The sequence below is a fragment of the Pogona vitticeps genome, chromosome 3 (assembly GCF_051106095.1).
Source record: "Pogona vitticeps strain Pit_001003342236 chromosome 3, PviZW2.1, whole genome shotgun sequence".
Lineage (NCBI taxonomy): Eukaryota > Metazoa > Chordata > Lepidosauria > Squamata > Agamidae > Pogona > Pogona vitticeps.
In genome coordinates, this window is record NC_135785.1 from 2,018,323 (window position 1) to 2,040,793 (window position 22,471).

The window sequence follows — 22,471 nt, forward strand, 5'->3', positions numbered from 1 at the left end:
GGTGCACGGAACCCTCTGGCTCCCATACCCACTTTTCAGGAGCGAGCGTTATCACAGTATAATTTTTTCCACATCTCCTTGAACGCAGGGCAACCCATGTTTTGAACAAGGTGGGACCTGGGGGCAAGCTGAGTCGAGGTAAAGGAGGACACCCCTCCGGGAGGGTCCGATCCCCGGGGCGGGCTCTTTCCTTCCCCTCTGCCTCGGCAGCAACGGATTTTGGGAGGGTAGCCTGCTCTTGCACAGGGAGGCACTCTTCCGAGCGCACGGCGCACAGCACAGCATCGCTCCTCGCTCACGCGGGTTCACCTTCTTTTCCAAGCTACCCCCCCCCCCCAAAAAAGGTGTCTCCCCCCCCCCGCGAGGAAGGAGAGGAGCCTCCCCTCGCCCCGGAGACGGGGGCGCGCGCGGGCGGGGAAGAGCGCCTGCCTCCGCCGGGCCACGAGCCGGGGCTGCCCTTCGGCCGGCTGCAGGGGGCGGCCCGGCCCGGCCTCCGACGGCGCCTCGCTCCTCCCCGGCCCGGCCCGGCCCGCCTCCTCCTCCTCTCCGGCGACGGGCGGGCGAAGGCAGGCGGCGAGCGGGCGGGCGGGCGAGGGAGGCGAGCGCCCGGGAACGCCCGGCCCTTTAAGGGCGGCCGGGGCCGGGCGAGGACGCCGCCTCCTCCTCCTTCTCCTCCGCTGCCGCCGCCGCCACCAGACCCGACGGAGTGGCCGCCCTGCCTGCACCGCCGCCGCCGCCGCCGCCGCTCAGGGGGGCTCCTCGTCGGTGCATCGAGCGATCCCTTCGCCAAGCCGGAGGGGGACGAAGAAGGAGGGGTCCGACCGCTCCCCCAGGACCGGGGCTTGCTGCCGCCGACCCCTTTCCCGCGTCCCTCCTCCTCCTCTTCCCCCGACGCCGGGCGCCGCGTCTCGTGCCTCCTGCCCGGAGCCTGCCGTCGAGCCGCCTCCCCGGCCCCGGGCGCTCCGCTCGACGGGCATGGTGGCCGCGGGCCCGCGCCTCCCGCTCCTCCCGCTGCTGCTCCTGCCGCCGCTCCTGCTGCTGTTGGCGGAGCCCCCCCCACCGCCGCCGCCGCCGTCGGGTTGCGGCGGCGGCGCGGGGCAGCCCTTCGACGCGCTCTACGCGGCCGGGGTGGAGGCGCACTCGCGGGGGGACTTTGCCGGCGCGGCGCGCTGCCTGGAGCGGGCGCTGAGGGCCGAGCGGCGCCTGCGGGAGGCGCGCCTGGGCTGCGGGCTGCGCTGCCGCCGCGAAGCCCCCCTGGGCCGCCCCGGCGAGGACGAGGACCACGAGGAGGACCACGAGGAGGAGGGCGCGCGGCCGCTGCGCTCCCCGGCCTTCGAGGCCGCCCTTCTGCGCCGGGCCGGCTGCCTGCGCGCTTGCCGCCGCGCCGCCGGGCTGGGCGCCGACTCCCGGCACCTGGCCAGCGAGGAGGTGCGCGCCGACTTCCAGCGCCGGCTGCCCTACAGCTACCTGCAGCGAGCCTACATCCAGGTAAGGCGGCGGCCCCCATTGCCGTCGGGGCTCCCCTGCGCCCTTGCGCCTTCCCCCCTCGGCAGCCCCCCCCCCCGAAACCCTCGGGGGCGCCCTTGACGGGATGCCTGGGTAGCCCACCCTTTAGCCAAAAGGAGAAGAGAGGACTCCGTCGAAAACCTGAGCCGTGACACAGGAGGAATACGGGAGGCGGAGGGAAAAGGAGAACCAAAGGGAGTTGAGCACTAGTACAGCCCAGGTTCCAGTTATGTATGGCTAAAGGAAGAGTGACATCTGGTATCGGAGCTCTCCTTCCTTCCCTCTGTCTTGCTGGAGCCAGGGCAGGTGGAATCTGGAGAGAGAAGTAGGAAGGAAGTGTGCCTGGCAGTTCACATCCTGCAGTAGGGAGTTCAAGGTAGCCTTAAGGTGACTCTCCTCCACTCATAGCCTTACAGACAACTCTGTGCCATAGGCCAGGTTGAGAGAAGGAGTGTCACATCTCAGTGGGGGAGGAGAACCCAGATACCCCCCCCCCAGGCCCCAGTGTGCCTTTCCAGTACTGTACTCTATTCTGCTGGCTCTCCTAAAGGTGTGGTGATCACATGAGCCCTATCGCTCCCATTTTGGACCACTTAAGGCGCAGCCCAGAGCGAGCTATTGCTCAGCAAGGATACCACACATGTGGAACATCTGTACAGCATGGCCCTGATCCATGGCCAAGCTGGACCTTATCAGTCCATCAGTAGAGCTGCTACTTTTAGGGGGCCAGGGTGGAGCAGTCCTCAGTGGAGGAAAGTGTATTTGCAATCACACACACACACCTTCCTCACTGCCTGAGTCTTAAAAGGGTGTTCACTGTCCTTGGTAGTTGTGAGTTTATGGTTTAAAATGGACTCATCTGTGTTTGTCGGCCATGGTTAGCTGCCTTCAGGAGTGGGGTAACAATGCAGTAGGTGGAAAGGTGGGGTAACAATGCAGTAGAAGAAAGAAAGAAAGAAAGAAAGAAAGAAAGAAAGAAAGAAAGAAAGAAAGAAAGAAAAGCCTTTTGTCAAATGGGAGGTCACTCTCCCACACCCTTCATACCTGGGACATGTCTACCTCCAGGTGAGCCTGGACTCACCTGATCAGAGACCTTCCCCAGCCATCCTTTTCATCTTTGCGTTCCTGTTCCCTGGCTCTTGTCTCCAGCCATCAACCTGCCTTCCCTCTGGATGAGGCACTCTGTGGCACACGCTGGATGTGATATTCTGCAGTAACTAACCTTCCTTCATCCCTGGGTAGCTTGCCATGAGGTTAGCTGGGGTCAAAGCGCTGCACCTTGCAGTGTGAGAACCGGCTTTTCAAAGGAAGAGTGCTTGGGCCATGGACGGTCCGCCCACCACCCTCGAGGTCCAGAGACAGGCGGTGGCCCCAGGCGGTCCTCTCCACCTCTCTTGCCAGAATCCTTAGGGAAGAGGGTGGCTGCAGTGATTTGGCAGGGCCTCCTGTGATCCTACCCCCATGAGAAACATCAACTTTCTGTCTGGCAATTTGAGTCCCTGAAGTCTTGTCCAAAGGGGGCTGCGTGGGGATCTCCTCTCTCCCACGGCTTGGTGCCACCCGTTGTTGCTTGTCCTGCATTTTCTCTGCTGTTAAACGTTTGAGAAAAGAGTCTCCTCCTCCTTCCAAAGGAATTTGTTAGAATAGGGAAGAGGTTGGTGCAGATGCAGGAGGGAGCTTCAGGAGGTGGCAATATTGACTCTGAAGGGAAGACATGTACTTAAAAGCTTGTTCTGTGCCGTGACACACCGGTGCTGTGCGAAGTGCAATGGTTTGTTGGTTGTGATGAGTGTCAAAACACCCTTCTGGAGTCTGTCTGTTTGAAAGGCTCTGCATTTTTGGGGCTGCAGACTGGAGAATCCCTCAGCAGAGAAGGAATGCTTTCCAGCCCATTAAACCGGCAACAGTAGGTAGATGGAGGGAAGGAAAGAGAAAGCAAGGCAGGATGAAGGGCAGTGTGGTCCTGTGTGAATGTGCTGCACGCCGTCTGGCTGGATGCTGGTATTCGTAGTGTGGTGAGAACTTAAGAATTCTCTGCCGATGCTCATGGGGGCTGGGTTCTAGGTATTGATGAGAGGGAATCCTGAATTCTGGTGCAGCCATGTCAGGTCAAAGGGCACAAAAGCGCTAGAACTTAGCAGTGCAGATACAGACGTTATTTAAGAGAGTTTACTCAGTCCTGGAAGATGCAACTTCTTGGGCGGGCTTGAGAAGTTGAAAGTTGAGCCACCCCTTAATGAAGACTGACTTGCTTTGTGGGCTCCCAGCTTACAGTGGATGTACATGCTGTATCCTTCCATGCATAAAAGTACACTGTTCCCTCAAATAACTAAAGGGAAAATTGAGAGTCATTTTATACACACTAGTATATAATTTTGCAAAGAAAGTGGAGGAGGAGAGCAGGAATCAAAGCGCTTGGATCCCTCCCTTGCAAAGAAAGAAATTTGGGGTTAGAAAAGTGGGGAGGGGGAGCATCTTATACATGGGGGCATCTTGTGCATGGAAAAATACGGGGTAAGTTCTTTGATGGGGATGTGGAAACAGGAGAGGTCCACGTGAAACGGAGGCAGCCCATCGCTTACTGCAAGGCAGCTGAGGTGCTGTCTCATCAACCACGGTGCCCGTTGGAGAAAATGGGCTGTTTTTAGGGTTGTGGTGTGGGTGTCCCCGCTGTAGAGGGGACGTTTCCGGTTCTGATCTTGCCGTGGCGGTGGAATGGCTAGGTGGGCAGAAGCAAACCGTCGTCTGCCCTCCTTAGATCTGTGCTTCTGAATGAAGCTGGTCTCTCTGACCGGGGAGTGGTAACGGCTTAGCTGAAGTAATGCGAGGTAAGGGATTCTTCGAACCTGCCTTCTCCAGCTGCAAAGTGACCGCACCGTTTTGGGCTGCCGCATCAAATATCTTTTAAGGGGAGGCCAGTGCACGTCCTACGGCAGCATCTGGTCTTCATAGGACTGTCTCTGGCAAAGGACCCATTCAGGGCTGGGTCACATATTCCACCCAGGCCAATTCTGTGGCTTCTCTGGGTCTTTCTTACGGAAGGGGTGGAAATCCATGGAAGAACGAGAGGGCAAGATGGATCTTCAGGAGGGCAGGAAGGATTTTGAAGTGGGGAGAGGGGCAAGAGTGTTCCTTGGCACATACACACCCCGGGTAGGCCTCCTTCCTTCTTGAGAGACTATGGTACCATGCTCTGAATAGAGGTCTTGGAAGAGCGTCTAGTATAGCTGAGGAGGCTGATACGATACACATCCCAACATGTTGGCTTGACTACAGTGGTAGACTGCTGCTGAACAGGGAGGTTTCTGTACAGCGCTAGTGCCTCGTACTTCTCGATGGACCCGTCCTTCATCACGAGATTATTGAAGCTTAAAAGCCAAATCGTCTGGGCCTTGGGGTGTGTGTCAAGTGTCTTTCGAGCCAAAGGCTTCTGGAGCGACACTGTCCTCCCGCCTGGGAAGATTTACAAAACCCACAGGGAAGGTTTGCACTGGGATCATCTCATTTCCTTTATTAACATTGCGAAGACCTCTTCGCTTTCTGCAGAAGATCCCTGAGCAAAGAAAGGGATTAGAGTTGTATTTTCCTGGTTGCGGATCCGCAGCTAAGCACACATGGTGTCCTTCGACCCCGGGGTTTAGCTTCTCCAAAGCTGAAACGGAAATGAGATTAGGCCGGGCTTCCTGCCTTGCGTCCCCGAACAGTCGTTCCGCGGGGCTGAGTTCGGCACCTTTGTTTTCTTTGTCCTGTGGGGGAGAGCGGCCGAGTTTGCAAAATCATCAGGCGCGCTGAAGGATGTTGAGAGCGGAGGCTCTCATAGCCTTCCTCCCACTGACCTTTTCTCCACTTGCTTGCTTGTTTCCGGAGTGACCTGAATCCTTGAAAATAAAATAAAATAAAACACCACCCGCTTTTTGGGTTGGCTGCACCCGATGAGAATGAATAACCCAGAGCTTTTTTTTAAAATTTGGGTCGGCAGGGACAGTTCCTTGGGGTGCAAACCCAGTATGCCGTTGACCGGGAGTTAAGTCTCACGGAAGTAGACCCGCACGGATTGCAGACGAGAGCCGGGGTTGGCAGAGGAAAGGAAAGTTCCTCCCTGGACAACAGCTCCCAGCATCCACTGAGGTGTGTGATTGTGAGGAATAACCACAGGAGGGTGGAGGAGGCTGAGCCTACACGGTCGCTCTCGGGGGTTTGCTGTCCGAAGAAGGAACTGATACACAACAACGTGTGATGCGGAATCGCTGGCTCATGCATCAAACGGAATGAGCACAGTGTTAAAAATTTATCTAGTGCAAACTGTTGGAGAGCTGAGGGGTTGAGGTCTCTGGCTGCGGAGGCAGAGGTTAGGGATTTGATCCCCCCCCCGGGCCTCCTGGACAGGGGCTGGACTGGATGATCTCACAGGGTCCCTTCCAGCTCTGCCGTTCTAAGATTATGAGCTGGCTGGATGGCTCAGGGGTTCAGGTCTGTGGTTGCAGAGCCCTGGGCCTCCTTGACATGGGCTGGACTCAATCCGTTGGCTCCCTTCCAGCTCTGCCGTTCTAAGATTATCATCATTACTATCATCAACTCTTGGCGAATTTCAGTGGGAAGCTATGCTTCTTTCCCCACCCAGCTCCTAAATGCATTGATGACCAGGTTTCTGGTGATGCTACAAGCGCCAGACCACACGGTGTGGTGGCATTAACAGGGCTGCTCCTTCGCAGGGTGACTGGGCGGAGGGGGACTCGCCCAGTGCCCACATCAGCAGCACAGCTGCCGGGCTAGCCTTCCCCCTGTGCTTTTGATAATTAGAGGCCTGCGGAGGGAAGACTTTCGAGGAAACGATGCCCACAGCGCGGCAGAGAGCCCGTCCTTGTCGAAGGCGTAATGCTCGCCTCCCCCACCCCGTCCCGTCTCTCACCCAGCTCTGCCTCCCATGCTGTCTTCCAGCTGCTGGTTTTCTGGTAGGGTTAGGGAGCATGGAAAGGCCCTGGCAGGATGGCACGGTTGCTCTTGGACAGCGACGGGGGTAAATCTGGAGCTTCTCTCTCCTTCCTGCAGGGGATGGAGGTGCCACGAAATTATTGTTGTGCAAATTATTACATTTTTGACCTGCGAGAATTAGGATGATTGTTTTTCTCCAAATCAGGCACTCTTTAGCAAGTAACAGAGTTCCACAAAGCGTTGATGGGTGATCCTTGGTTAGATGGACTTTTGAAGATCACATGCACTGGGATGTTTGCATCTTTTCAGTGGGGTTGGTCACAGAGACCCCCTTCCATCACCACCACCACCACGACCACCACCCAGTGTTACAGCAGCTCCACTGGCTGCCAGTCCATTTCTGGGCATAATTCAAAGTGCTGGTTCTAACCTATAGAGTCTGAAACAGCTGGGGTCCAAGCGATCTCAAGGCCCAAGTCCCCCTTTATGAGCCGGCTTGCGTCTTAAGATCATCAAGGGAGACCTTTCTCTTGAACCCACCACCCTCACAGGCGTGGGCACAGGAGAGGGCCATCTCCTCGTTACTGCTCCCAGACTGCGGAACTCCCTCCCACTGGAGGCCAGGCTGGCCCCATCTTTTTGGTTTTTAAACCTTGTTTTTTTAAAATGGTGTAAGTAGCCTTGGGCCCTTTTTAAGCAGAAAGGTGGGGTCGAAAATAATTTAAAGAAATAAGCACCCTCTCTCCTTTCCACTCTGTGCTTTGTTTCTCAAAGAGAAAAGACATTCGTTGTTGTTGTTTTGTGCAGCGACGGTTTGGGGACAGCTGCCGCGCCCTTGAATAGAAAAAATAGTGTTCCTTCTCTCCTGCTCACCTCGAAGCAAGAAGTTTTGTGGAGTTTGGAAACCTCAACAGAAGTTGCCCTGTTGTTGAGTTAAGGCACCTTAAAGGGAGGAGAAAAGAGGGATTTTCACTCCTGGGCCTTCTTGAGTAAAGATCATGGTGGGTTTCACTGCAGGGCTATGGATTCCTTGTGCAGCTTTCCATGATTCAGCAAAATGCAAGGCCAAGAATAACGAGGAGCATTCCTGGGAAAGTTTAAAGGGCTATCAATTAGAGAAGAATATTTATTCGTTTGCTTTCATCCACGCCCCCTACACTCTGAGCTATGCCAGGACACAGCCATTAATCCTTTTAACATGTTGCCTGCCAGAGCGAGCGAACGAGCAAGCCGGAGCTTTCTGCTTTCCAAAGTATGCTCCGTTTACTGTTTTTAGTTTAGAATCAGATGCAAGCATGTCAGTTTGCATGCAGGCGCGATGCTTTGAAGGAATTCAGTGCCCCGGGCGGGGTGGTGGTGACAGTTGTAACAATAGGAAATATGTGTTTTTCTTAACACATGAGAGCTGCGTGTGAAAACAGCATGGAATCTCCAGCAGATCTAAAATGTGGTGGCTGGACTGAATTCTGGGACTTGGGAATCAACATCTTTAATTCAGTTGGTTGTTTGGAAACAGTGCTGGTCTACGTTGGCTCGGGCATGTCGTCAGAATGGCTGATGGTCAGATTCCAAAAGATCTCTTGTATGGAGAATGAGTGCAGGGAAATCGCCCCAGAGGGAGACCACAGCTGCGATACAAGGATATCTGCAAGCGGGATCTGAAGGCCTTAGGAATAGACCTCAACAGATGGGAAACTCTGACATCTGATCGTTCAGCCTGGAGGCAGGCGTTGCATCACAGCCTCTCCCAATTTGAAGAGACCCTTGTCCAGCAGGCTGAGGCAAAGAGGAAGTCACAAAGGAAGCAAAACCAGGGAGCTGGACAAGGGACAGACTGGATTTGTCTTCAGTGTGGGAGAGATTGTCACTCTCGAATTGGCCTCCTCAGCCACACTAGATGCTGCACCAAGTCCTCCATACAGAGCATGTTACCATAGTCTCTTGAGACTGAAGGATGCATACCAAGAAGATTTTGTGGAGTTGTTTCTTCCTTAGGTGTTGCTGCTTTAATCAGAGGCTCTTCCTCAGCTCGGCTGTCCCTGCTGTTTGAAATGCCAAAGAAAACCAAGGAACAGCATAAGAAAATGCGTCCTTCCTGGGCATTTACATTTTGGTGTAATTATGCACAGGCATAGAGGGCGAGGAAGCCGAACCTTCCAGCTTGGCTTGTGTTCTGCTCTTTCTTTCTCTGAGCAGAAGAGTCCCTTGACATTTTTGGAAAGGTTAACATGACTGTAGGACAGAAATAGACCTTGAGGGACTCACACTGCCTTAGCTTAGCTGGGTGAGTCACTGGGCATGCTGGCCAGCTGTAGAGCGCATCCCAGACATGCAGAAATTGTGAATCAGCCAGGCCTTCTCCTGTCTGGCAGACGCCTGCTGCAAAAACCCTAAGGTTTTGGCATTTGCAAAAACAAAGAAGGTTTGTTTGCTTCCAGGAGCACCTGAGCCTTAAACAATGGCACGCGTTTCAAAAAACATTGCCAAACGCTTCCAACCATCTCTTGATACACCGTGATCCAAAATACTCTGGAAATGGGGGTAAATTAGCCACGATTTTTGCCTGAAATGATGGCCAAAGAGGTGTGAAAAGTACTACTCTCCAGATGTGGTAGAGATGTCACAAGAAAAAGCAGCACGTCATCATGTCTTAGCAGAAACATAACAGCTGCTCTGCATAGTCCACATAGTCAAAGCTATGGTTTTTCCAGTAGCGATATATGGAAGCGAGAGCTGGACCATCAAGAAGGCTGACCGCCGAAGAATTGATGCTTTTGAATTGTGGTGCTGGAAGAGACTCTTGAGAGTCCCCTGGACTGCAAGGAGAACAAACCTATTCCTTCTGAAGGAAATCAACCCTGGGTGTTCACGGAAAGGAGAGATCCTGAAGCTGAGGCTCCAGTACTTTGGCCATCTCATGAGAAGAGAAGACTGCCTGGAAAAGACCCAGATGTTAGGAAAGAGTGAAGGCAAGAGGAGAAGGGGACGACCGAGGGTGAGATGGTTGGACAGGGTCATCTAAGCAACCAACGTGAATTTGACCCAATTCAAGGAGGCAGTGAAGGACGAGAGGGCCTGGAGTGCTCTGGTCCATGGGGTCATGAAGAGTCGGACAGACTAAACAGCAACATAACAGCTGCCCCTTGAGCAGCTTCCTCCACTGTAACTTTAAAGCCACAACTTCAGTGCCGCCTGTATCTTTCCAAAAAAACCTGGCAAAATCTTTCTGCCCTGAACTTTTGGGACGCTGAAGTTCTTTGCGCTAACAGCAAGACCCCCATGCAAGCCTGAGGAAGACTGGGCGTCCTGATCCATGAAAGCTAGCAGATCGTATGGTTTCTTTGGTGGTGTATCAAGGAATCATCCACATCAGCAATGTTTAAGGACCACACAACGTTCTCTGTTAGTCCCAACAGAACTTTCTGGCTTGCTCTGCTGCTTCTGAAGGGGGACAGAAAGGCTGTGTGGATTTCAGGTGCTGCCCAGAGTCCCTGGCGAGGGCCAAGCGGGCTTTAAAAACAAGTTTGCATTTGCAGAATCTGAGTTTTTTGGTTTGTTTGCTTCTTTTGCATTGCTTTGTTTTTGCAAGGGGAGGTGGCAGTGGGTCAGGGAGGATTTTTGCACGGGGGAGGTGGCAGGGACCTTTTCTTGCCCCGCCCTCGGCTTGAAGCCAGCTCTCCTCCTCCTTTCTGTGTCGAGGAAGTCATTAGCGAGCTTCATCACCGAGGTCTGGCTTCAGAGGCTGTTGCTTTAGCCGCTGACTGATTGCAGCAATTAAACGAGCTGCCGGGGATTTCTTGCCACCGTGTCCTGCTGTGCTTCGCGGCTCATAAAACCGGGCCTTAAACCTTCTGACTTGGATGTCATGTGACGTCCAGGCCTCGGCAAGGGGGGAAATCTGGCGAAAGATGGCCCCTCTCCTCTGGTGGGAGCAAGAAAGAAACCAAATGTTTCTTTAGAACACTTTGTTCCTTAGGCAGATGAAAGGGAGTCACAGGGGCCTCATTCCGAAGGGAGGCTGCGCAGACCTGGACGTCCAAGCAGAGTTCCTTATTTGGACTACGATTCCCAGAATCCCCCAACCAGTTTGGTTGGCTGGGGAAGTCGGAGAGAGGAAAGCTGCGCCCACGGGTTGTAAACCCGGCGGCTCTTCTTGGCCTCTGAAGCCACGTCTCCACCTCTTCATGGTAGGATGAGGCTTGTGGCTGGCTGGCCAGGGGATGCTGGGGATTGTAGTCCTAAAACGAAATAAACAGAAGGAAGTTGTCTGAACTCTGGTGGCAACCAGGCGGCCCTTTTTGGCCCCCAGAGTCTCTTCTGTACACCATCATGGTCAAATGCCGTGTGTAGGATGTGTAAACTCGGCCAGATCCTTGGAAGCAGATAGGAAGTTTGTTTTCTCCTCTCCAAATGTACTCTAATTGGTTTGTTGTGGTTTTCTTCTCTTCCACCCCCATCTTTAATTATACAAAAGTACTTGTGTGTGTGTGTGTGTGTGTGTGTGTGTGTTTTTGCTGGCATGGGGCTGCCTGTCTGTGTCTTTGGCTGGAAAGAAAGATGCACATGTCAGCTGTGAGGTGCCACGCGTGACTGAGCCTAGTGAAAATGCTAGAACCCTGGCCAAGGGTGTCATTGGGCGAAACAAAGCAGTCAAGAAGTGCTTGGGGTGCGTGGCAGGCTTAAACATGGCATCAGGAAGTAAATGGAGAGGGCTTGTCAACATTAAAGCAAGTAAACAGACACACAAATCACTCATGGGCCTCCGGCTATAGAACAATGAAGGTTTGACAATGCTCGCACATGAGAAAGACATGCGGCCTGCACATGGCTCTCCCTGGTTTTCTACCTGCTCCTCCTGCTCTTGCCCGCTGTTGGCACCGCCCGGGTTGGCACTGCTGCTCCCTTGCTCCGAATTTTCATGGGCAATGTCTTTCCTGACTGTTGGGTTTCACCAACTGAAGGCGGGTGTTTTGAGCTGCTAGTCAACGGATAGGTAAGGTTCCAAGGCAGGAGTTCCCAGCAGGAAAAGGAGTGTAAGACAGGTGGGAAAAGGAAATTCTAAAGCCACAATTGCAGACAATTCCAGCTAGGAAAAGGGAAAAAAAAGAGACCAACATGGTTCACGAAAAGCTCAGACAGGACCTGAAAATCTAAAAAGGACATTTATAGAAAGTGAAAGGAAAGCCAAGCTACAAAGGGAGAATAAAGACAGGTAGCAAAGAATTGCAGGGATGGTGTTAGGAGGGATAAAGCTGAGAATGAGCTGAAGTGTTAGCAAGAGAAGCAGGCTGGCAGGTAGGTTTTCCATTCAGAAAATCAGATAAGATTAACCTGGCGATGAACGCATTCTTCAGGTGTGTTCGTAGTAAAAGACAGAGAAAAGAAACAGTGGCTCAGATACTCAGCGGGGATGTAGAATGGTAACAGATGACGAAGCAAAGGCGGAATTCAATTCCTGGTTCAGATCAGTCTTCTCTTCAAAGATAGCAAATGTGAGCTACAAAGGGAGGGGGCAAGATTACAGCCTGAGCTTATTGATAAACAATAATGGTTAAAGAATGATGTACTACTTTAAAGGAGTTCAAATCCCTGGGGTTTTGTATCCAAGAGTATTGAAGAAACTGGCTGGAGAACTGTCAGAATGACTGTTCCTTATTTTCTTGATGTCATGGGAAATGGTTGAAGTGCCAGAGGATTGGAGGAGAGCTAAGGTTGTCCCTATCTTCAAAAAGGGCAAAAAGGAGGAACCTGGGAACTACAGGCCAGTCAGACTGACATCAATTCCAGGGAAAATTCTGGAACAGATTATAATGTGGTCCCTCTGCAAATATCTTCAACACAATGCAGCAAGAACTAGAAGCCAACATGTATTTGTCAAAAATAAACTCATCCAGACTAATTTGATCTCGATTTTTGATCAGTGATAGAGAGAGGGAATGCTATAGACATAATATATCTTGACTTCAGCAAAGCCTTTGACAAAGTGCCCCATAATATTCTGATTAGCAAACTAACTAGGTGTGGGCTGGATAGATCAAGTGTCAGGTGGATACACAATTGGCTACAGAATCATACTCGGAAGGTGAGTGGTTCTACGGCTTGGAAACGGGGATGAGCACCACGGCCTAGAGTCGGACGTGACTGGAGTAAATGTCAAGGGGAACCTTTACCTTTACCTAGTCCTACAGAGGAGGGACAGGATCTTGCTGGGTTTATTTGCTATCACGCTACAGTGGTGCCTCGCACAACGATGTTAATTGGTTCCAAAAAATTCATCGTTGTGTGAATCATCGTTCTGCGAAACACCATTTGCCATAGGAATGCATTGAAAACCGGTTAATCCGTTCCAATTGGAACGGATTGCCGTCCTTAAGCGAAAATCCCCATAGGAAACATCGTTGTGTGAAACAATGTTTCCTCCATTCAAATGCATTGCAGCCTTTCCAATGCATTTTAATGGTTTAGCGAAGTCAATTTTTGCAAATTTAAGTGTGTCATAAAAGGGTCAAAAACGGTTTTAAATGCTTGGAATAGCTTCTGCACCTTCTAAAACGGGTGCAAACTTAATTTGGCTTTGATCTCACTTTTCGTTAATTTTTGCTGAATTTTTCCCCCCACCAACTTTTGACAGCTGTCAAAATCTGACAGCTCCATTGTTTCCTATGGGGCGCAAAAATATTCACCATAAATTAACGAAGACTCAGATCAAAGCCAAATCAGGTGTGCACCCGTATTAGAAGGTGCTTCAATGATCCCAAGCATTTAAAACTGTTAACAGCCACCTTTCCTGCTCTTTTTTGCAAACATCGTTCAGTGAAACAGGGGACCCAAAACGCAATCATTGTGTGAAGCATGGTCCCAAAATCGTTGTGCGAAAATTCCCCATAGGAAACATCGTTGTGTGAGGCAGCAAATTTTTCAGAAAAAGCCATCGTTGTGTGAATTCATCGTTGTGTGAGGCATTCCTTGTGAGAGGCACCACTGTACTTTGGTTGATTTTTTTTAGTTGAGCTTCTTTCTCCCTGATTCTTAGATGAGAGCCTAGATTTTTTTTTCATTCTGCTTCTTTTGTCTTTTGTTTTGTTTGCAAGTCACGTCTTACAGGACTCTGTATTACCGAAAGGCAGGACGTAGAAATGAGCAAATAAATAAGGTCCCATCACTGCCGGTCCAGAGCCTGGGAATCAGATGTTTGAAGGCAACATTTCTCTGGAACTGGACAATAAGTGACCCGCCTCCAGGGACCCATTGCTGGGCCAGCTTTGCTCTGTCTGCAGAACAGATACGGGAAAAATAACTTTGCCCCACAGTGTGGGGTCAATTGTGGGCCTGTTTTAAAATCTTTTGCATTCCGGCTGTTTGTGTCAACATGCTTCACTTTTCCACAGTTGTGTCCAGAATTCATCTGTTTGGAATGACTTAGGAATGTTGCTTTATAAAGCCCATTTCCTTGGTCCTGGTGGAGAAATCATTAACTCGCCGTCCCAAAGGGCCATCTGGCTGCATTTCTTTTCATCAAAAGGTTTCGTTGCTCGTCCGTTCCTGGCGTGTGCGTTGTACAAACAGCAACTGTACAAGGAGCCTGAAATAAGAGTTTTCAGATAAGGAATGACTCGTTTCTAAATTTCAGCCACTTTAGTGCTTTGCATTTCTTGGAGAGCTGCTAATCATCTTTTTATCTTGCATAAAGGGAGACACTGTGAACTTTCCCTTTTTTTTTAACCCAGCGTTTCCCACTCAAGTCCCACCGCGTAAGCCAGGGGTAGGAAATGGGTGGCGAGTAGGTGAGGAATCTCCATGGAGAGCCAGGAGGTAAGGGTGAAGCTGTTGGCTTGAAGGAGCAACCCTACCTGAAGGTCACCTGACGGCTGGAATGAGGGATGCAGGCAGGAGGCTGAGAGGGTGGCTACCCTTAGAAAGAAAGAGGCGGACATGCACAGTTGGACGGCCACCTTTGGCATGGAGTAACATCAGCTGGCCACGTAAAAACATCAAGGATGGGCAGCTTAGCTTGCTTTTTCTAAAGAGATAAATTGTGAGCTTACAGGCAGGGAACCTGTTCCTCCCCACCCACTCCCGCCCCCGTAAAGAGAGTCCACAAATTCCAGTTGTTGGCTATGCCCATATCAGTAATTCAGGAGCAGGTCTTTTACGAAGACAGTGGCTCTTAATGGCCCAATTAGGATCAGCCTCTCAAATAATTTGCATCACGGCAGGGACACCTTGGGACTCATTCTGGGGGGGGGACTCCATTCTTCTCCCACTCCCTGTGGGAATTGTGGTGAAGCCCAGAGGGGACAGGAAAGCATTTGCTAGCCATTCTACTGGGCAGCTATAGCTGCATGTTGTGGCAGTGAGTTCCACAGCTTCGGCTTGCACTATGCAAAGACTGCCTTCTTTTATCTGTCCTGAATCTCCCACCCACCCATTGTTCCGGGTTCTATAATTATGGGAGAGTGAAAAATCTCCCAGAAAGTCTGTGGAGATCTTTGACTTGCCTTTTCTGGAGTAAAGTCCTCTAGGCCATTGGGAACCCCAACAAGGAACGGCTATATGGATGCCCGGGGGGGTTTCAGCATCCCGTCGGACACACACACCAGTTGTTTACAAAGCAGGGCGATGCTTCCATTTTGTTTTTCCTTCATCCCCCAGAACGGCTGGAGAAATTGTAAAAATGATTTGCAGGAAGGGGGAGAGAGCCTGAGGCCGCGATAGGCAAGCGTCCGTTATAACTGCTGGAGCGTGAGATGATCCGAGGGTCCTGGGGCTGGCCAGCATTTGTCCGGTGGCCTCTTTTGAGAAAAGAAGCACCGCATTCTTGGACAGAGAAGGTTTCCTTCCTTTCCTGAGGGGCGGCTCACGTTTCGCTCTTTGCACGGGGCACGCAGGCCAGAGGGATCTGTTCCCCGTGTTCTCGGTCTGCCTTCTCGGGTTTGGGCCCTGGGGTTTTCTCCTCTTTCAGCTCCAGGAAGTCTGGTGTTGCGCTTAAGGGGACACTGGGCGCTTGCTGAAATGCTCGGCCTTAAACTGGCTCTGCAGCTTGCGTTTTTCCTCTGTCTCTCTTGAGTCATGAGGTGAAGTTGGCTGGCAGCAGTTTCAAGGCAAACATAGTCCTCTTTTGTCCATCCTATTGTTCACCAGTGGAACTCACCGATACAGGAAATGGTAGTGCCTGTTGCCTTTGATCCCTTTAAGACAGGCGTCAAAGACAGCCGAGCAGCTCTTGCTGGATTGCATCTCCCAGCATCCTTCACCATGGGTGTGCTACCCAAGGCACATGGGAGGTGTAGTCCAGCCATATCTGCGAGGTGACAGTTTGCCCATCTCTGTTTTAGGAGAAAAAGCTAATATAAAACAGATCAGTTTATCTGTTTAAGTATTAAGTGATTTCTAGGTTGCCTTTACATTAGCATACAGTGAAGAGATAAAACAGGGATAAATCTAGTCTCAGTCTTCAGCCAAAGCGGGCCAAATCTCCAGTTCCATGATCAAAAGGGCCCTTTTTCCAGTCCTCAATCTTATGCCTATAAGCTGCAGAAGTTACTCTTCTTTTTTGCCATGGTGGTGGAAGGGTTCTGGAAGCTTTAGCCCAGAAAAGGAGGTTCTTCAGCGTTGGCTAATACCGAAGGGCTAGGATCTGCCGAGAGCCCTCTTCTGTGACAGCTCAGTTGCCCCTTCCTGTGCAGAGGCAGTCTACCTTAGATGGGGGCGAAAGAGGAGGGGGCTCCCTTGCTGTCGAGCTGGGTGTCGTGAAGTTTCTAAAGACCTTTCGGAAGTGGGACCCTGGCCCATTGGGATCCATCGAGGTTGATCTTACCCCGAAAGTAAATATGGTGAGAGGCTGTGTTGATGTAGTGGGTAGAGGTGTAACAGATTTAGGGGACCTGGGTTCAAATCCACCCTTGACCATGGAAATTGGCTGGCTAGTGGCAACCCTCCACCACACCTCAGAAACCCTATTAGGTTGCCATGTGTCCAAAGCGACTTGATGGCGCATAGTAACTCAAACTGGGAACTATACATGCTTTAAGTAAAAAAAGCAATAAATATTTTCCACCACCAATTATGATCTGGACAGATCAGCCAGACCCAGCAGAGAGAGGCTGCGGCCAGTGTCGTCTGTAGCTTACTGAGTGGACAACAGAGGACTGCAGCTATTTTTTTTTTAATTTCTCAGTTAAGCTGTCCTTTAGAATTATCTGTGTGGATGGAAATACTCGGTTGGATCTCCCTCCCCCCCATCTTCTGCTCCCTCTGTGCTAAAAACGAACATCCCCCCCCCCACTGGCAATGCTGGATTAGGTACCAAGAGGGACAAACGCTCCCCCCTAAACACGCCCCCCAATCTCTCCTTCTCCAAAACAGACCTGCCCTGAGATGCCAAAGGGGGCGTGAGGGGTATATGTTTGCCAAAATCGTAAGGGAGGTACTGTATGAGCTTCAGCAATGAGAAGCATCGCCCCATTTCATCACCCCACCCCACCCCGGACGTCCTGCGTTTGCACCAAGACCTGGAGATGCAGTGGGAAAGCAGCGGAGTTGGCATCGTGTCAAAGTTGGCCGTGGGATGTCGTGCCCGCCTTTGCCGCCGGAGTGCGGATGGGAGCCGGCCGTGCGGCGTTTACCCTGGCAACTGTTCTGCGGTTCTTTAAAACGTCTCCCTTTTAGACAAACGGTGGCCACCAGCTGTTGGGTCTGCAAACGCAAGTTGCTTGAAACTTGGAGGCTGAGCCGGTAGCTTCTGCACGCACTTGAAATCTGAGAGTTGAATGGAAATTCACATATCAACCCCCAGTTTGTGGTCTTTTTTACTCTACCTGTCAGTTCGATGTGCCCGTATGGCGTGTGATGGGGTGGAATGTATCTGATCTGCAAGAAAGCCGGGGAATGTTCTCTCTGTGTGTGTCTCTGTCTCTCTCACACACTCCTGTGTGTGTTTGTTTAGGACTGCAACTGACAGAATACCTGCTCACAGCTGGAAAAGTTGGGGAGGAGAAAAATAAGCGTACAAAAGTAAGCGCGCAAGGCTATCCGTGCTGTTTGCCTGGAGCGCTCTTACTAAAACCGAGCAACCAGAAAGGAAGGTGTGTGTGTGTGTGTGTGTGTCGGGGGGATCTCTTTTCAGAAAGAGGGATTTGCTCTTGACTCCCCCCCCCCCTTGCCTCTAGGTACGACAACTGCAAGAGGCCAACCCCCCAAAAAAGAAAAGGAAAGAAGGCGACGGAGGGGAAAGCCAGATGTGTGACTTCCCAGATTAAAGGCCTTGCAGGAATCCCGCGGCTGTTGAAGCCAAAGAGGGAAGCAGAGCAAAGCATGACGCAGCCCTTGTGTGACTCAGCTGGGCCCTGGGCTGGCCGGTCGGGAGTAAACAACCCTATAAAAATTGTGTCTGGTTGTTGTGGTGGCCTGGTTCGCAGATGGCCTCCTTCGGAGGGAGATCAAGGTCCCCCTCCGGTGGAGAGGCAGATGTTGGTGGGTTTTGCTACCTCCCCACCCCCACTCCCCATTCCCAGGATGATGGTAACCCCTCGGGGGACCCGTAGATTTCTTGGCCATGAGGAATTCCCAAGCACGCCTCCGATGAGCGCTCCAACACTGGAGGCTTTCAAGAGAAAACTGGACCACCCTCTTGTCAGGTCTGCTTGGGCTTGGATTCCTGCCTTGATCAAGGGGTTGGACTGGATGGCCTTAGAGGCCCCTTCCAACTCCGTTATGCTAGGATTTGATGCAAGCCCTTCCATAATGTGGAAGAGGAACACTAGCACGCTTTCAGCAAAGTTGTTGCTCAGCCAGCTTACCCGTCTGCCTTGCAGAGGGGTCGAGAGGTTGCGGGACCAATCTAGGCAGCCAAGAGATTGTGAACGGCCAGGATCTGGCGTGGACTTTCCTGAAGGAAGTGCTTATGGGAATCAGAGAAAGACTTTGGGTCCATACTGTGAAACGGGGTGCGATCCGAGCTTCAAGTGGTGCGATCCTTATTTTCAGTGCAATCTGTTTTAACTCAGGTACTGGCCAGCAGAGGCAGAACAAAGAGCTATTTTGCCTCTCAGTGAATCCTCCCAAAAAGACTGCATGCCATTGCCTCATGTTCAGAAGGTGTGGGACAGCTCTTAAAGGGGAAGGGTGGACTGTTTTAAGTAGAAACATGAGTGGATAAGGTCTTTTTTCCCCGTGGCAAACCATGCTTTCAGGGAACCATAGATCATAACTACAGGCCAGTGTGTCAGGCTCCTTGGCAGAACAGAAAGAAAGCATGCCTCAGAAGGATAAAAGCCAGTTTACTAACAGGATTTTAAAAAGGCTTCCTTGCTAGAGAGACCCGTTTGTGCTCTCCCATCCAGATGGTAACCAGGCCGGATCCAGCTTAGCTTCCAGAATCAGATTGGGTGTGTTCGGAGCAGTTCCTTTTCACCCTCTTGCAGTTCCTACATGAACTAGTGACGCAACCCTGTGCCTTTGAAGGGCAAATGTTGTCCCTATCTTCCAAAAGGGGAAAAAAGATGACAAGTCAGCCTGATATCCGTTCCCGGAAAAATTCTAGAGCAGATCATTAAACAGACTGTTATGACTTAGGAAGCAATGCTTAAGTTGCTGATATCTCTCCTTCCCTTCTATCATCCTTTTTGCCATCCTTTCATCCTCCTTTCTACCATCTTTATAGCCATCTGTTTTAATTTATCCTAGTAGTTATTGTATCTGTTGAAGGTTTGTATTATTTTATTCTTAATTGTGTTTTAATATTGTGTTGTTTGTCTTGTTGTGGTTAAACGCCCAGAGTGGCCTGGCTGCCAGATGGTGCAGGGTATAAATCTAATAAATAAATAAATAAATAAATAAATAAATAAATAAATAAATAAATAAATAAATAAATAAATAAACAAACAAACAAACAAACAAACAAACAAACAAACAAACAAACAAATTATTAATAATAATAATAATAATAATAATAATAATAATAATAATAATAATAATAATAATAATAATAATAATAATAATAATAATAATAATAATAATAATAATAATAATAATAATAATAATGCTGTCATCACTAAAAGTCAACACGGGTTTCTCAAAAACAAGTCATGCCAATCTGATCTCTTTTTTTGATAGAGTTACAGGTTTGATAGATGAAGGGAAGGCTGTGGATGTAGCCTATCTTGATTTCAGTAGGGCCTTCGACAAGGTTCCTCATGATATTCTTGAAAAGAAGATAGTAGAATGTGGGATAGATAGTGCGACTGTTCGGTAGATTTGTAATTGGTTGACTGACCAAACCCAAAGGGTGATCACAAAATGGCTCCCCTTCGTCCTGGAAAGAGGTGACTAGTGGGGTCCCACAGGGATCTGTTCTGGGCCCCGTGTTCTTCAACATCTTTATCAATGACTTGGATGAAGGAATAGAGAGCATGCTGATTATATCTGCAGATGATACCAAATTGGCAGGGGTTGCTAATTCCCCAGAGGACAGGATTAAAATTCAAAATGACCCTTGACAGATTAGAGTCCTGGGCCGAAACTAACGAAATGAATTTCAACAGGGAGAAACGTAAGGTCCTACAGCTAGGCAGAAAAAAACGGACTGCACAGATTTAGGATGGAAGACACCTGGCTAGACAACAGTACCTATGAAAGGGATCTAGGAGTCTTGGTAGACCACTTGCTAAAGAATATGAGGCAGCAGTGCGATGCGGCTGCCAAGAAAGCCAATGCGATTCTTGGTTGCATCAATAGGAGTCTAGTGTCAGCAAGTGTCAGCTTGAGGGTTTTGTGTGCATACATGCGCACACATGTCAAAAGACAGTGGGGATGTAGACAGCCTCCCTCCCTCTCACCAGGGTTTTCATCCTAAGCAGAACAGGACCACTTCACATCATCTGCATGCACCCAGTTTCCAACAGCACACAGATCTGTAATTGCTCTCAGACCTTTAGGTTTCTTACAGGAGAATCTCCTCCTGGCCATCTTGCCCAGAGCAGTGGCCGCTGGGCTATCATTCATGAGGGCCAAATCCGTTTTTTCTCATCAGCAAAGCTCCGTTTAGACATTTGGGTTTCCTTTGTCCTCCATCGCTGTGTAGAGCCCTGGAAGCTGTTTTCAGCCTTGCTGAGAAAAAGGGGACTCTCCCCTTCACAGGTGGGAGTGCTCTGAGCCCCTGTAGGCACAAGGTGTGTGTGTGTATGTGGGTGTGCAATGGGCTCAGCAGATGTACGGAGCCTGGGGGACAGCTTCGGGGCTGAATTCTTTAGCACTCTGAGCAGCTTCACCCCTTCAAGGCCAGGCATGGATCAGCGGGAACAAGTCAAAGGTCCCCGAAGCATCCTTTGGTCCAATTCCTGATTCCTAGACAAGGCGATGAGAAGAACGTCCCGCAGAAAAAAAAGCACGGGCTGATGGCAGATGTGCAACATTTGAAACGACGTTCGTAATTTAGACAGCATGGGTTTGCATCTCACTTGAGTGGGGAAGACAGGGATCAGGAGGGGACGCGCCTCTCTGCTGCTGAGCGTGCTGGTGATCGCTGTGGATGGTGGGGGACTCCCTGGCCACTGCAAAAGGAAGACCGTCCGCCCCGAAAGGGGACCCGTGGCCACCCTAGCTCGGATGAGCCCCACCCGCTGCAGAGCTGACCATGGCTTCAGAAGAGTGTTTCCCGCTAGCCTTCTGAAGGTGCCAGGGATCCACTTTTGACCCAGGATGGCTATTCAGTCCAGACATTATTCTTGGTTGGGACTTGCCTCGCAGAAGCTGTTTTTCCAGGATCAGCCTCAGGGGGAAAAACAACAACTGGCCCGTTCTTTTGGATGCTGAGAGGCTGGCAGATCCTCCGTTCCGGTGGAGTGCCTTGATCATGGATGGTGGACGGCTGGGATGCGGTTTCAGAGTCTGGGCTCATTTTTGGTGTGAGAACTAGGCCTGCCCGTTCCCCGGCTGGAGCGGGAGAAGCGGCAGGCGTTGGCGGTCCTTCTCGTAGCTGATTTCTTCACAAGTTGCCTTTCGTAGATATTTTGCATTCCTTCTGCTTTATGGCATCCTGTCTGTCTTTGTGAGCAGTCCTTACGTCATTAACCACAAAAGGGTGTCCCAAGACGTTACAGGAGTTTTCCCACAAAGAGCTGTGGGTTGTCCCTCCCAGCTCTCAATCCTGAGGCAGGGTGCAAATTGATGTAGTCTAAACACTCAACAAGGGTCCAAGAGGATCGGTTAAGTTGTCAGTAGCAAGAGTCGGAGGCTCAAATAACCTTGTAGCTGTGGATGTCATAATGAGAAAATTTGAAGTTTCCTGTTTTTTTTTTCCTCCCAGCAAAAATTCAAAAAAGAGATGGAAATTGCTGCTTCTTCAGCAGCATAATGTAGATGCAATGTGGCTCTGGAGAATTGCAGCTCACTTTTAGATCCGAGCCGTTGCTTAAAATGCCACTCTTCAGATTTTCACTAGGTAGACCATTTATGTGCACTTGCGGAAGGAGGTGTCCGGAGGGACCGTCGCTGCCCAGTCTATGGGCTTTGTCCGTTTCCATATTGGAACACGTCCATGCCTGTTTGTGACTCGCATGGTAAACGTTTGAAGAGGGCTGGGATTTGACCTGAGGCCAGCATTCTGGAAGTGCTGCTGGTACGGTGCTTGTTCTGAACTCTGGCCACGTTCAGACAAGACGGTTAGCATCCTCTGGGTGTTCATGCCATGTTTCCATGGCTTGCTGCAGCTGATTGTGGCTCATTGATGAGGGGCAGGGGTGTGTCTTGGTCAGTGCCTGGTCATGTGCCTCACTGTGCAACTGAAATATGCCCCAGCACCTCATCAATTGTTGTTGTTTAGTCGTTAAAGTCGTGTCCGACTCTTCATGACCCCATGGACCAGAGCACGCCAGGCCCTCCTGTCTTCCACTGCCTCCCAGAGTTTGGTCAAATTCATGTTGGTCGCTTCGGTGACCCCGTCCAGCCATCTCCTCCTCTGTCGTCCCCTTCTGCTCTTGCCTTCACACTTTCCCAACATCAAGATCTTTTCCAGGGAGTCTTCTCTTCTCATGAG

The 22,471-nt window shown here is 50.8% G+C and overlaps 1 protein-coding gene across 2 annotated transcripts in view; it reads left to right on the forward strand.

Annotated features, from left to right (window-relative positions):
* Positions 1 to 420: 420 nt before the first annotated feature.
* P3H2 (prolyl 3-hydroxylase 2) overlaps positions 421 to 22,471 on the forward strand; it is a 108,929-nt gene continuing 86,878 nt past the window's right edge. For both annotated transcript variants that reach the window (XM_020806564.3, XM_078389702.1), the window contains exon 1: positions 421 to 1,488. In XM_020806564.3, the coding sequence (XP_020662223.3) occupies positions 976 to 1,488 (513 nt within the window). In that variant the 5' untranslated portion in view covers positions 421 to 975. The remainder of the gene's footprint in view (positions 1,489 to 22,471) is intronic.